This window comes from Propithecus coquereli, unplaced genomic scaffold (genome assembly GCF_000956105.1).
Source record: "Propithecus coquereli isolate 6110/MARCELLA unplaced genomic scaffold, Pcoq_1.0 Scaffold887, whole genome shotgun sequence".
Taxonomy (NCBI): domain Eukaryota; kingdom Metazoa; phylum Chordata; class Mammalia; order Primates; family Indriidae; genus Propithecus; species Propithecus coquereli.
Window position 1 is genome coordinate 229,857 of NW_012155140.1, and position 15,615 is coordinate 245,471.

Genomic DNA, 15,615 nt, shown 5'->3' on the forward strand with positions numbered 1-15,615 from the left:
AAAACTTCACCTCCGGCCGGGCGCGGTGGCTCACGCCTGTAATCCTAGCTCTCTGGGAGGCCGAGGCGGGCGGATTGTTTGAGCTCAGGAGTTCGAGACCAGCCTGAGCAAGAGCGAGACCCTGTCTCTACTAAAAATAGAAAGAAATTAATCAGACAACTAAAAATATATAGAAAAAATTAGCCGGGCATGGTGGCGCATGCCTGTAGTCCCAGCTACTCGGGAGGCTGAGGCAGAAGGATTGCTTGAGCCCAGGAGTTAGAGGTTGCTGTGAGCTAGGATGACGCCAGGGTACTCACTCTAGCCCGGGCAACAGAGTGAGACTCTGTCTCAAAAAAAAAAAAAAACCAACTTCACCTCCAGGGTTTTACCTGTAGAGGAGCTACGGTTACGTTGGACTTGGAATTCTCTACAACGCCGAGGGTGGCGCAGCATCTAAAGATTGTGAGGGGGAATGTTTGTGACCTAGGACTTCTATACCCAGCCGAGGTGTAGTGTTTGGGTGAAGGGTACAGAAGAACCACCTGAGATTTGCAAGGGTTTGCAAAATATGCCATCTGTGTTCCCTTCAAGAAATGATGTTTCTTTCTGACCAAGAGATGAATAAAGATTCTGAACCCGAAGATAAATAAGTCACTGTGCTTTCTAAGGAAATTACCAAAAACAGAACATTTGTCATAAAGATATTAATCACAGAGTTGTAAATAGTAACAAAGTGGAAACCCCCTATCCAGCGTAGGGGGTGATCCTTTACATGATGAATCGGTTCAGGTTCTTCAGTTATAAGCAACTGGGAAAAAAAAAATTCTAGACTAACCAAGAGAAGGAATTTGTCACACTATTGAAGAGATGAACACAGAAGCCTCCAAAAGCACTCGGCCAGGATGGGTCAGGGAGGCTCAGTGGCAGGAGTTCTCGGACTTGTCCCCGTGGGGCTCTTCTGTTTAGCATCAGGCTTAACCGGAGAGAGCATCCGGCGAGCTCAGCCGGTGTCCGTTCCGCCCCTTGGTCGCAGGCTGTGCCCTGCAGCAGGCTCAGAGCCTCCTCCTGACATGGTGGAGGGGTCGGGGTGGGCAACTGTCACGTGGAATAGGAAACCGCCCTTCTCAGTGATGCTTGCCAGGTGCTGACAACACTGGGAGATACCTGGCTGTAATGGCACAAGGAGGACGGGACAGACAGCTGCACGGCAAGCAGCTTGCATGGGCAAAGGCAGCCAACAGCCGCAAGGAAACACGTCAGAATACGGCCAAGTGCTCGCCTCTGCGTGACGGCGTTTTGAACACTCTGCTGTGATGAGCATGCATTACTCTATAATCACGAAATTAAAAAAACCTGAGAAAATAGTGATTATGAAGAGGGAAACGTGGGGAACCATTAAGGTATGATGTTAAGTGAGAAAGCTGAATTTAACGCTGAAGTCTGTGGCTGCGGAGACTGAACACGAGTATCTGCGCACGTGGGCTGGTACAACCGCAGAACGACGTGGTGTGTGGTGGGCACGGGCTGAAAGTGATTTTCCTTTTAAAAAGTTTTCTGTTTATTTCATAAGATAATGTAATTTAGAAAAACTTTATATTAGAGTCTGTTGCTTCCTCTCCAAAGCCTGAGGATGAGGAAACTTCCGGGAGGGGTGAGAGTGGTGCCCCTAGATCAGAGATTTTCAACGGGGAGGGGGGGTGATTTTCACCCCAGGGGACATTGGTCACTCTCTGGAGACATTTGTAGTCATGACGCAGGGCGTGCTACCGGCATCTAGTGGGTGGGGGCCAGGGATGCTGCTCAATATCTTATAATATATGGGGCAGCCCCCAAACCCCACAACTAAGTATCCATCCCCAACGGCAGCAGTGCTGGGGTTGAGAAGCCCGGCTTTCCGGAGACATTTCTACACATGTACACGATTTACTAACAGGAATCCCAGCTGGTTCGCATTTGTCGAAATGATTCCTGTGGATCGTTTTATCAAGCCCTGGTAAAAACCAGTGCAAAGCGAAGTCATTGCTTCCTCAGTTCGCTGTTGCTCTCCAGATGAAAACTTCACGTGGTAACTGCGTCTCTTTTCTGTCTCTAACCACGCAGGTCCGTCTTGGGAAGCTGGCTGAAGACTCTGCCTTCCTGTTGGATTACTTGGTTCTCAAGACCTGGCCAGTGAGACTCGGGGTTTGCGCGGTTGTGACCCAGCCTGCCCCGTTGCCGTCCTTGTATGAGTTGCTGGACGCTCGGGGCTCTTTGGAGCTGTCGTCTGCGTGGAGATTTTGAGCCACTTCGAGCTGCTTCCGGGCGCAGAGGCTGCTCGCGATGAGCTCCCAAAGCCATCCAGGTGAGGGCCCTTCGCTCAGGCGAGAGCCGGGCTTGCTTAACGAAGCGCGTTTCTCCTGACGGCGGCGCGATCTCTGGATGTTAGACGTTTGTTTTTCTTGATTGTGGTCACTGTTAGCGTATGACAGCACCACGTGCAAAGTGGGTGGTTTATTCTTCGTCGTGGTGAAGGAAAAAGTGACAAAGCCCCAGAGGATTCGGGGTACAGTCTTTGCCCTGATTCACAGGCCGACTGCAGCGGCACTCACGGTTCTCGGGTGGCAGGAGAAAAGAATTGCTCTTTAGCAAGGGTGATGTTTCTAGGTCCACTGGTGATTTGGAGAGTTAATTTCTTACCCACTGTCTTTGTTTCTTATCGTGGGGGTAGTTTGAGGGGGGGGAGCCCCTGCCACTGGGCCCCGTCTGACCTGGGAAGAGGAGGCGTGTGTCCCCACTCACAGGCGATGGCCACGGGAGTAGCTCCTGGTGTTGGCGTGTTTTTTATTAGGTGTCGTGCTAAGCGTTTCACAAGCATTTAGTGTTCACAACAGCCCCAGCTAATCTCAGACCCGGAGGGAAGAAGTAACTTGTCTGAGGTCACAGAGCTGGTAAGTGGTGGCTGAATGGGGTGGGAACCAGCTTGTCCTGCTCGGACCTTCAGAAGCGTTATCATGGGCACGTACGTTTAGGACGTCACTCTGTGTCCTTGGAAAGTCACTGCGCATACACCGTAATAAAGTCTAAAGAGTCCCGCCCCCGTCCTGCCCAGCAGGTGAGGGCCTCCCACAGAACTCCCTCCACGTGTGGCCTGGCCTCCTGCCACTTGCCGTGCACGTGGCCTCTAGGGGCACTTAGATTTCAGCCTCTGTCGTGTGTCCACGTGAGAGGGAGGATGGTGGCCCCGGGACAGATGCTGGGACAGTTGCTTGCGGCACCCAAGTCTCTGCTGGTCTTGGCTCTGGTCTGGCTTCTTGAGCGGGGGCAGAGGCTAGCGTCTGGGTCACTCCCTTGGGGCTCGCCCAGAACCTTCACACACCTTCCCTGGGGCGGGGCTGGCTTTGTCTGAGAGCTCCCGAGGGCGTGAGTCCAGGTTTCATTTAGATATGAGGGTTTTATTGACTTAAATTACTTGTTTATCGATTGATGTAAAGAAATGGTTTATGATCATTGTAAGAAAAAATTAAGCACTTCGGGTGGAAGAGCATAAAGCAGGTGCTGAGCACGCCCAGCTCTCCCCCTGCTCGGGGCGGGCTGCCGCTGGCGTGGGCGCGTGTCTGCTTCCCGCGTGTAAACGTGCAGGGTTCGTGTGTGAATGTTTCAGTAGGGTGCAGTTCCACCTGTGGGGGTCTGTGTTTTACGTTTTGTCTGTTTTAATGAGTTGCGAGCATCTTTTGATGTTGGTGTATATGTAAATCTAACTTACTCTTTTTGACGGCTGATAAACGGACGGTCACGTGGCTGCAGCACTGTTCGTAACGGCTCCACGCTGGCGTCAAACAGTTGCCATGCGTGTGTGTGCGCTGCTGTAAGTCTCCGCGCTGGACACGTCCAGGACGTGGACGTGGGGCCAGTGAGCGTGTGCACTCGGACATCTCTGTGCTTCCTGTCAGGTTGCCCCGAACCTCGTCTCAGCTGGTCTTGCCGACGCAGTGTGCGAGCAGTTTTCTTCATTCACACTGTCCCGGCACTGGGTAGCTCTAGTTCATTGTCGTCAGCGTGCTGGGTGGGCAGGGGGGGGACTATTGTTTGAACTCATACTACTGTTTACATCCAGGTGCATATTTTTGAATGACGTGGTGTAGACGTAATCAGCTTTTGTACACGTTACCCAGGCATTTGAAGAGAAAATATGCTCTTGTTATTTTTGGTCTAAAGAAGTCTATACGTATGTATCAGTGCTGTATTTAAAGTTCTCTCATTCATACATTTTATACTTTTATATATAGGAGTATGTATTTTTTTGCATGTTTTATGTATGTATAAACCCCCTTGAGTCATTCAAATCCATACGCTTCACTCATTTTTTTATCTTCTCAGTTTCTTGGAAAAGTGAATTTTTTTGTTTTGATTATAGTTTTATAATATTCTTTTTACCTTATTAACTATTTTTTGCTTTATATATTTTAGTACTTTTTTCAGTGCTTAAAAACTAATGATTTCTTTTGGTAGACTAGGACTGTTATCGAGATACAGTCTATTTGGCCTGGCGCGGTGGCTCATGCCTGCAACCTGAGCACTTTGGGAGGCTGAGGTGGGACTGTCACCTGAAGCCAGGAGTTCCAAGACCAACCCAGCCAACATAGCGAGACCCCCATCTCCACAAAAAAGTTAAAAAATTAGCTGGGCATGCTGTGTGCCTGTAGTCCTAGCCACTCGGGAGGCTGAGGCAGGAGGATCGCGTGAGCCCAGGAGTTGGAGGTTGCAGTGAGCTGTGATCGGGCCACTGCACTGCAGCCTGGGTGACAGAGTGAGACCCTGTCTCTAAAATAAATAAATAGTCTGTTTCTCTTTGTTTAATGTTTCTTTATCCAAAAGTTTATTTTGTTTACTTGGTTTCCTTTGGCTAACATATATCGTATCTCTTCCTCGCATAACTGTAACATCTCAGACGCTTTCTCTAAGGTTTATCTCTGAACCGTAAACAGCAGGGTGCTGGGTCTTGCCTTTTGTGTGAGACCTTGGCCTGTTGGCCTTTGCTGTCACCGCGGGCCTGCCTGGCCTCGTTCTGCCTGGGCCAGGTCACCTGTGCTTTGTCGCTTGCCCCCCACCCCGGTTCTCGTGTCTCGGTGGGTCTGAGACGGTGGAGACAGGCTGAGCGGGCTGGAGCAGGGCTGCCCCACGGTGTCTGCCGTGTCTGTTGCTGGGGTTGTCTGTCGGGGCCTGCAGCCTGCTGGGTGCCCCCACTTCTCTCTGCAGCCCTCACGCATCCCTCAGGCATCTGCGCTTCCTCCCAGAGGCGAGGCGCCCCAAACGGCGTGCGGCCACACGCAGCACCCGGCCCTCGGGCCCCCGGCCCCCGTGGCGGCTGATGTCTCCCAGCACCGTCCGCGGCACGGCCGCCTGGTGCGCGGGCTCCTCGCTGGCCAGCGCTTCCTCGTCAGTTTGATCCCATCACGTTTAGAGTTCCCGGAAAATTCCTCCAGGTTTCTTGTCAGTGGCTGCACCTGTCCACCCTGTGAGCGACGCTGTGAACACTCTCGCAGTCTTGTTCGTATGTCAGGGTTCCAGTGGATTTGGGGGGCAGGAGTGGTGAGAGCCGAGTCTCAGGCAGGACGTTTCTGGACGCATCCCAGCGAGGCCGCGGACGTCCTTCCCCTTCCTCGGGCCGAGCAGAGGAGGCCTGTGCAGCCGCAGCGTCGCGGGCCGCGCTGTGTCAGTTTGTCCTGGCCGGTGCCCCCCGCTGGCCCCCCGCGGCGCCCACGGTGTGCCCCGGCTCCCTGGCACGCAGGCCCGTGGGGCAGCTGCCCTGGGTCCCCTCACGCTTTCGGTGTACTTTGGCTTTGCCGTTTGACGTGTGTGATTTTCCCCTCCCTGTTTTTCTTCAGCCCGGCGCTGGGTGAGGGAGGGCCGCGTTTTATTGCCGGTCTCCGCACTCCGCCGGAGCCAGGCCCGGGCTCTTGACGTCAAAGCCGCTTAACTGTCGGGATTTTATTGCTCCAAGTGACCATGTCTAATGATGTGAGCAGCCCCAGGAAAGGCCCGGATTGGTTCAGCTGAGAAGAAGGCTTTGAAAAGAGGCTCTGAAACACCACGCTGCCTGCCCTGCCCGCTCCACGCCTTGCCGGGGACGTGCCCACGCAGGTCGGGGAGTTTAGCAGGGCGCAGAGCCTCTGCCGGGAGGGTGGGTCCCGGAGCGAGTCCGCGGGAGCGTGGAGGGCACCCCTGTGGGCCGGCTGGCGGGACGAGCGAGCGCGGCTCCTTTTTCTGTGCCTCCCTTTGTTTTCCTCCGGTAACTGGCTCTCCTCATCTCCCTCGTGGCTACGGCGTGCCCAGGACACTGGTAACTGGCGCTGGCAGGAAAACCAGACATTGTCCCTGGGCCCCCATTTAGCACCGTCCTGTCCCTCCCATGCAATTTTCCTTCCTATCTGGAATGTTCCTGCCTAGAGAAAGTCCTGTGGAGAAGCACTCTCAATCTCGAGCCCGGTGACGGATTTGCACGTCTGTGGTCACCCAGATGTTGCTCTTGACAGGAAACTGGTTGAGCAGGCCGGTACCGAGGAACGCCAGCACCCTGTCTCTCCCGGAACCTCGGAGAGAGGTGTGGATGGGGTTTAGTTAAAAACAAAATAACTATTTTGAGGGAAACTTGTCTAATTTAAGATCAGTGTTTTAATTTGGGCCCTTCTATGGTTTCTTCACGTTCTGTTCGGTCTCCAGTGCCCAGTCCACACGGAAGCAGCTGGAGTCTGTGTCGACAGTGACTCGGGTCCGTGAGTCCAGCGTAATCTGCTTTCTTCACACCGTCGTCTGGTGTCGGTCCTGTCGGCTCGGGCTGGGCGGAACAGGGCTCGGGGCTTTCTCGGCGTTGGTGCTCTGTTCTCCCTTTGATCTTAAATCTGTTCAGTTCAACCATGTGGCCACCAAAGCTATTATATTTTAATATAGAAATTATCTCACAAACATTTTTATGGCATTTAAATCACGCTCTGCAGTAGTTGAATGTTTCAAGATACTGCAGAGTTTTACAGGGAGAAAATGAATTTTGTGGACGTGCAATTAAACGAAGGACGTTGATGCTGAGCTGCTAGTGACAGGTGGGTCGCGGACCCTGAGCAGGCCCTGGGGGGCGGCTGAGAGTCACATGGGCGAGAGTCTTGGGGGGCAGGGGTGCAGGCAGCAGGTGCAGCCGGCTGGCAGGGGTCCTGGGAGCGCAGGCGAAGAGACAGGGCCGAGTTCACGCCCCTGAGAAGACTGGGAGCAGCCCGCGACAGCTGGAGAAGAATTTCATGGCCCCAGTGACCGGTGGCCCTAGTGGTTCTGGGTAGGCGGCGGCAAGACTGAGCCCCAAGGACGAGGGAGAGTGGCCGGGTTCTGTGTCAGCGGCAGGTATTCCAGACAGCAGAAATGCCTGAGTCGTTAAGACCAGTGTTGAGGTGGGAAGTGCTTTTGGTCCCCACGTACTGTTAGCTTCTGCCTTCCAGAGGTTTCAGAAACCCTCGTGTGTGCTTCCTGACTCCGCGGCACCGCCCGCCTGAAGCGTGCGTCCTTCCGGGCCTCCTCCCAGCTGCCCGGCACGGGGCTTTTGCAGCTCTCAGATTGTCACCAGCCCGGATTCTCCATGCCATCATTATCTGGGCTCTTAATCAGTCAAGGTTTGTTCTGGAAATCATGGAGACATAAGGACTTATTTTTCAACCTACTTTTTTTTTTCATCCTTAAATTGTGTTTTGTCTTTTAAAAATCATGAGTACTCAGTCGTTATGAAGAGCTTGGAAAATTCACTGTCAATGGGGCATTGATGGTTTGTTTTGGCAATTCTCTGAAAATTCTTATACAGTTTGTGGAACATTTGCATTTGTGTCCTTTTTTCAAAGCCACCATTGTAGAAATGCAAATTTCTGAGTTCTGAGATGCTGAATGTTGGATGATTAATGATATTGAAATTTAAGAATGAACTCCTGGTATGTATTTGACATAGAAAACGCGGTACGACAATCATTAGAAACCATTGAGCGCAGCTTGGCAGCGGGACAGCAGGGCTGTGATTGAGGCGGCGGGGGCAGGTCGCACGTGGACAGGTGTGCGGATGCGCAGCCTCCTGCAGACGCCGGGCCGCGCAAGGAGCTGCTCCCGTTGAAGATCCGGCTCTCTTTGACCATAGATGCTTAAAAGTTATAATAATAAATCAAGCTTGATTACTTGTTTATTCTAAGTCAACCCTGCTGAGCTTTTAAGAGACCAGAATGAAAAGCAGGTTTGTTCTGAACTGCGCTTTGCAGTTACTGCGCGTGTGTCGTGTGATAAAACCCTGTGACGTGCGCTAGAACACCATTATTTCCATTTTGTAGATGTGGAAACCAATGTTCCTGCCATCCGGTGCTCAGACTGAGGCTGGGCACTGAATCAGAGGCCAGTCCGGCACTGGGATGGGTGCTCTGCCCTGGGGCAGAACGCTGGGCGCTCTGCGGGAATTGACCCTGCCCACCCACGGGGAGCTCTTGGCCAGGGCAGGGTGCAGCAGGCCATGTGAAGGGAGGGGCAGGGCATGGGAACCCCAGAAGGGGTATGTGAGGCCGAGGGGGGCTGTCTCCCAGAAGGGACACGTGCGCTGCGGGGACAGGATTGTGGCCCCCCTCCCCCGCGGGTCCCGCTGCCCTGGCCAGGTGCTCCCTCCCGCAGCACAGGCTTTGTGTTGCCGTTGGTTTCAGCGAGCCTGAATTTTGCTGTCGGGGAACTTTGCTTTCGATGCGTCTTAGGTGTTTTTGTGAACTCTCTCTGAGCTCTCTTTGCCAGTCCTTGGAGGAGCTGACCGGGCGACTGGCTGACCGAGTTCTCGTGGGAGACGATGGTGGAAACTTCTCATTTACTGCCACTCAGCGGCCTTCACCTTGCTTGGTTCATGAGAACATGGTAAAAAATGGACACTTTTAGGAAAATTGTAATGATGAGGACAAAAATCAAATGAGGCAAATAACTAAACTGGTTGGAATCACATGTGGCTTTGTGTTCTTGAACTGGTTTGCTTTCGGCCACCTTGTCAGTACCACGTTGGGGACATTGACCTTAGGGAGGAGCGACGTGCGTGAGAGCAAAGGGAACTTCCCTTGTTACTTCCACGCTTGCTCCTCCTCCTCGCCCCCTTCCTAGGACAGAAAATAGAAATAGAAAAGATGAATTCTGCCTGTCACGGAGCGCGGCACTGGCGATTTGGGGACAGAGGAGCACATCCCTGGTCTTCAGCAGCGACACCAGGAGCCCGAGTGGCTGTTTCCCTCCGAGACAGCGCTGGGCTTGCAGCTCTCGGTGGTCTGTCAGGGCCACCATCTTGGTGCCCACAGTAGCCTTACTCCCGGGGGACTCCAGGGAACCTTGTCCCCTCAGCCCTGACTGTCCTCTCCTCCGTCTCCGCCCAGTGTCCTCCTGCTGCTTGTGCTTGAGTGTGTGACCCGGACTTAGGACCGGCCGGCTGATTCATGCTGCGATGTGGTTTAGAGCCTTTGGAATTTTCCCTTGAAAACAGCATTCAGCGTTACAGCTGTTTCCTAAGGTTCACTAAACTGTGTACTTTCGAAAGGTAGTAGTAAAGCTTATTTTAAAATGATATTTTTTAAAAATGAAATACATAGATGACCTAAATATATTTATTTTTGTTCCATTTGAAATAACATTTGTAAAGAATTGGGTACAGTTGGTTTTAAGTGTCTTGATGTTCATTAAATGGGATTTTTTTCCTTCTGCACATTCTCAGAAGGTTCAAATGAGCTCTTTGACTTGGTGTTCACTTCAGATGTTGGGATTTGTGAACGCTAAGCCATCGTCTTCAGAGCCCTTCACTGAAGGAAGTTTTGTGATTGGTGGCAGTTTTTGTTTTTAAACTTCAAATGTTTAGGCCAATTTTTAGAAGATTGGTCACATGATCAGATTGTTTAGGTGCTATCTTAGTTCATTCAGGCTGCTGTAACAAAATGCTTTAATACTTTAGATAATTTATAAGCAACAGAAATTTGTTGCTCACAGTTCTGGAGGCTGGGAAGTCCAAGATCAAGGCACCGGTCTGTCTGGTGTCTGGTGAGGACCGTTCTCTGCTTCCTCGGTGGCGCCTCTTGCCGCGACCTCGCACGGCGGAAGGGGTGAGGGAGCTCACTCGAGCCTCTCATAAGGGCGCTGTTCACGGGGGCGGAGTCCTCATGACTTGATCACTTTCCAAAGGCCCCACCTCTTAACACTATCACATTGGATATTAGGGTCCAACTCATGCATTTTGGGGGCTGCCAATATTCAGGCCACAGCAGGTGCCCAAGCCAAGAGAACACCTTGTGTTATGAGAGCTAAGGGTTCCTTCTGTTTCGATTAGTTTGCATTCTTTTAAAATATATGTGAGTATTCCTAGGAAACCTTTTGTAGAAATTGGACTTTTTTTTACAACTGTGTTTCTCAGTGGCTTGTTGGTTCAGCAGGATTTGGGCAGTGCTGTCGGAGTTTCAGAGAAAACGTGGAGTCCGTTCTGAGTACACACAGAGTTTCTAGGTGCTGCTTCAGAACCTTTCTGACCTGCTCACGTCGGTAGGTGGGGTCTGTGTGGTGGAGGTTCCCCCTTCAGCACCGAGCAGCGTTGGGCAGAATTCTCAATACCTCTCGTTTTCACGTTCACGTGGGCTCAACCCAGATCAGGGGCCGCAACTGACGGATTCTTGCTGCCCCGTGTCCCCATCCTGGTCTGACGCTCAGCAGTGACATGTGACGTGGAAAGCAGAGATCTTCACTGGGAAGTTTTAGCTGCAAAGCAGAGAGATGAGGAATCTCATTGTCTTGTAGTGCCTGGTACCTTGTCAGTGTTGCACATCGAGTCATCGATGGGAACGGTGGTGGCGAAGGTGGGAGTGGGCGGTTAGGAGACCACTGAAGGTGTTCAGTGGCGCTGCTGCCACTGGTTAAATGGCAGTGAGCCCAGGTTCCCGAGTGGCGGGGCCTGGGGTGACTGCTGAGGAGGGAACCAGATCTTCGGTGGCCTTCATCCCTGACGTGGTCCGCAGCATCCGGAAAGCCAGACAAGGCGCCTGCCCTGGAGAGGAGGCACGCGGGGCTGAAGACTGGGGGCACAGACGTCCTCATCCATGTGGTCTTTGTCCTGGGGAGCCTGTGTCTTTGCAGAAAAGGATTCGGTCTAGGAAGGTGGTTCTGTCCTAAGTCTGATGTAGATGTCAGTGTCCCTGAAGGCTGTTTGTGAGGGGAGGTGTTTGCTGCATCCACGCAGGTGCGATGGGACGACAGAGGTAGAGGCCGTGTGATGGCTGGAAGGATGCAGAGGCCTCTCTGGGCAACTGACTGACAGAGGACCTGGCCTGGAAGCGCTGGAACCCACCGTGGTCTTCCTCTGCCGCAGGTTTCCTTTGGGAAACGCACCAATAGGGATTTGGGTGGCAGGCTGGGAGTCGGGTTGGGCCACCTCCTCTGGGGCCCCTCTGTATAGCCTCTGAGAACAGTCGGAGTGTCTGTCTGCTTTTACGTCTTTCTGTGATTTGATTCCCTTCCATTATTCCCCAGTGATTGGGGACGTTTTGTAAAACATCATTTCCCATAGTGGTTTGGAAAGGGAAGGGGAGGGGCTGTCCACGCTTGCGCTTGCGCAGTCCCGTGTGAGTGGCGCAGGTCGCTGCTGTCCAACTGGCTTGGTGCAGCCGAACTGCTGGCTGGTTCACGGAAGGGCCGGGGGTGTCCTGGGCGAGGAGTGGCAGTGCCAGGTCGGCAGCCAGGACTGCTGGGCGCTGGAGGGCCAGGTGTGCTGGAGAGAAGACACCTGGCTGGGGGCACGTCCCCCTCTTCTCTTCTTGCTTTGTGTTCACGTCCCCAGCCTCTCGACGCGTCCCTGCTGGGCTGCCACACTTCCGCCGTGGGTGGAAGTTACAAGGCCTAATGGCCCTGGCTTGGGCACAGACATGACTTTCTGGGTTCTTGGCTGGGGTTTCCTTGGACTCCCCATGGGTCCAAAGGTATTGGTGGCGTGAGATTCATGGGCTGGGATGTTTATTGTGTTTATAGGCTGAGATCCCCAAGCCCCAGCCATGGACTGGCACCTGGCCGCAGAGCTCGGCACCTCTCAGAGCTCAGCACCTCTCCCCTACCCCGCCCTGCGCTTCCCATCTGCAGAAAAATTGTCTGCCATGGAAGTTAGGAACTGGCGGGGGTGGGGATGGGGGCGCAAGCAGAGGTGAGTGCTGGTCCTGCAAGGGAAGCTTCTCTGTGTTTATGGCAGCTCCTCCTCACTCTCATCACCGCCTGAGCTCCGCCTCCCCCCAACCCCGTCCCACCACCCCCTGCCCCCAGACTCCGGTCCGTGGAAAAATGGTCTCCCATAAAACTGGTTCCTGGTGCCAAAAAGGTTGAGGACCACTGTTTACAGGTGTTCTGATTTCTTTGGCAGTTACGTGGATTTGTGGGCCGGTTCGCACGGACGTGGCCTCTACAACCGCAGTTTCCGAGGAGATGGTGTTTTCGATGCCTTTGCCGGGAGCTGTGGGGCTCTGGGGCCTGTGTGTGTGATTCTCTGGCATGATTTTGCTCTGGAGCTCGGCTGAGGGATATTATTTCAAACTTCAGTACAATTTAAAAGAAGAAAAGAACAATTTGGGTTTTTTTCAAGTTGTTTGAGTTACCAAAGAGAACATTACTTTAGCATTTCTCACCAGTTTCCAGGTATTTGGGCTTCACCTGGAGAGGGGCAGGGGCAGCTCCGTGCCCAGTGCTGTCTGTGCTGAAATGCCTGGGAGTCTCCTGGCCCAGCCGTGGCCTCCTGGAGATCGGCTGCTTCCTGCTGCAGGCCCAGGCCCTTTGACTTTTGCCTTCCGGCGGCACCCGGTCGTGCAGCTGGTGGAAACTGGCAGCCTGGCAGTGGGTAATCTGTGTCCTGCCCTGCAGAGGACTTCCCGGGCAGCAGGCAGCGAGCAGCGGGCAGCCCTGCGTTCACAGGCAAAGCCCAGACCCTCCTGTGGGAAGGGCGGGGCGGCTGGTCTTCACCTGGACAGGAGGGACGGGTGGCTCAGTGCACTTGAGTTCATACAGTCATTCGGAGACACGGGTCAGAATGACCCGACAAGAGAGCATCCTCACCATCGTTTTCTGCAAAGCCAGTCCTGTATTCTCTGGTTTCATGTAAACTGAATACCTAGTTTTCACCAGTATTGTTAAGTACTGGTTACCTGTTCATTCACAGTTTATTGAGATACCTTTAAGTCAATTTTACATTCATGTTCTCACTGGAAAGAAAACTCTACCACTGGGAAACCGAACGTAAGCTCCTGGTAGAATCTCGGCATTGCATCGGGCAGGAGCTTCGAGGCCCTGGGCCGTGCCTGATGTGACAACTGCTCCCGTGGCTTTTGAAATGTGGTCAGTGGCTGAATCTCACTTCCGCCTTGGATGCTTATGGAATCTTCTGGATTGACGGAAGCTCACTCAGAATCTCACTGAATACTGTGGTCTCTGTCGGTTCCAAACTGCGTACATCAAAATCCACGAGAATCTCATAGCCGCTGCTGCAGTTTTAGAGAACTGCCTTAGTAGAAAAGTAATATGAACTTATTTTCTCATTTTGCATATGGTCACTATTTAGATTTTGACCATCAAATGCTAGTTTGGATTTTAAAAGACCAACGTGAATAAACTTTGAGCTTAAAATGCAGCTTGCTATATTTAGTGTGTAAATTGGTTAATAGATGCCATGTGATGTCTGCACCAGTGGGGGGTGGGGCAAGGGTCAGGGTGAGTCACCGGGTTCAGGGGGCTGCTGCAGAGGTTGGAAAAGGCCTCCCATGACAGGGATTTGAAGTTACTGATTGAATGCGGGAAAGCGGGAGGAGAGGCCGCCACCGCCCAGGGTGCAGAGGGAGGCCTCGGGATGGGCAGCTCTGGGCTGCGTGGGAGCCATCCTGGGAGGTCGCACGATGTGCTCTGGGACGGAGATAAAACAGATCCAGCCAGTGGCATGGCCCTGCCAGCCGAGAGCCAGAGAGAGCTGAGTTGTTCCTCTTTCCTCTTCCTGGTGCCGCCTCTTCCCTTCGGAGCGGCCTCAGCACCTGGCCGGACGATGGGGCTGAGCCTCCCCTTCCCCAAGGCAGAGTGTCCTGGCTGTGGGTCCGGGGGACGCAGTTCTGCGTGGCCGGGGCTTCCTCGGTTTCCGGACCAGAGGAGCTCAGATAATCCCTCTCCCACCTTTTTCTTTTCTTCCTTCTCCCTGAAGGGACAGCAGTGCACAAAAACAAGCCAGCATTCCTTGTTCTCTCGTGTTTGTAACTCGTCCCGAGCCTGGCCCGGGTCCAGGCTGCTCGGTGTTCCGCCAGGCCCGTCTGCAGACCTCAGCTGAAGCCAGTTGTCCTGTCGGCTCCCTGTGTTCCTGGAAAGCTGTGTCAGGCACAGCCAGGGGCCGCTTTGGGTGCATCCTGTCTCCTCTGTCGCCGTATGTTTGGGAGCAGAAGTTGGCTCTGGTTGGGTGTGTGGATGTGCTGTTAATTCATCCTCGTTTTTGGAAGCGTATTGGGAGCTCAGAGGAAAGGAAGAGCCACAAAATGTCAAAGCCAGCAGCGGCCATCTGACTGGGTTCTCGTCGCCGCAGTATGCAGTTAAGATGGAGCGTTTGATTTCCTCACTTGCCAGAATCAGGCCTCATTTTGTTTACTTTTATGAGTTCTGATTTCTTCCTGTGGCAAGAGAAAGTTTGCAGAGATAACTGGCTTTCGGTGGGCTTTTCTGTGAATAGAGCGGCTGTCAGGGAGACGGGTGGCGTGGAGTCCCCGAGTCAGGCAGGGCTCAGCGCTGGGTTGAGTCACCTGAGCAGTGGGCATTTGGCCTTCCAGGAGCCGGAGCGTTTGTTGTGCCGGCAGGTACAGCCGAGTTTCCACGCGCCTGGAGACCATGACTCCAGAGACTCACCGTTTACCCTGCTCCCTCGGAGCTGTTTGTGTGACAACCAGCTGTTCAGCAAAACCAGTTTAGCGGAGGTAGGGGTGTGTTAATTCCAGTCCGTGAGTTTAAAAATAAATTTGTATGACGAGGATGGCACTTTACCTCTGTGGTCTTCCTCCCGGTAACCCAGAACCCAGTCTAGCCATGAGAAAACATCGCATTCCTGCAGAGGTGCATCCTGCGGTGTACCTGTCCTGCGGCGTACCTGTCCTGCGGTGTACCTGATCTGCGGCGTAGCTGTCCTGCGGTGTACCTGTCCTGCAGTGTACCTGTCCTGTCCTGCAGTGTACCTGTCCTGCGGCGTACGTGTCCTGCGACGTACCTGTCCTGCAGTATACCTCAGCCTGCCAAGGTCCTCCCAAATAGCTTCACAGCCAAGAGGAGTCTAAGGAAACACAACACCTAAACGCAGCGTAGAATTCCCGGGTGGGACCCTGGGATGGAGAAAAGACATGGGTGGAAACTTAAGGAAATCCTAAACTCTTAGTTAACAGCGATCTGTCAGTCTTGGTTCCTGAATTGTGGCTCGTGTACCACGGTAACGTGAGATGCTGATGTTATAGAAGGGAAACTGCAGGTTGTTGCTGGTAGGATACGTGGGAACTCTCTGTACTGTCTACTCAATTTTGAATCGAGTCTGTTAATAACATTTGAGTTCAAAAAGTAAAGTAAATTTGTAGGTAGTCTCTTTTG

The 15,615-nt window shown here is 53.0% G+C and overlaps 1 protein-coding gene across 1 annotated transcript in view; it reads left to right on the forward strand.

The window, feature by feature from the left end:
• Positions 1–2,093: 2,093 nt before the first annotated feature.
• The window catches only part of LOC105826392 (histone deacetylase 4-like), a gene marked incomplete at its 3' end in the record, with an annotated part of 136,632 nt that continues 123,110 nt past the window's right edge, over positions 2,094–15,615 (forward strand). The window contains exon 1 of the mRNA XM_012664370.1: positions 2,094–2,323. Coding sequence (XP_012519824.1) covers positions 2,302–2,323 — 22 coding nt within the window. The remainder of the gene's footprint in view (positions 2,324–15,615) is intronic.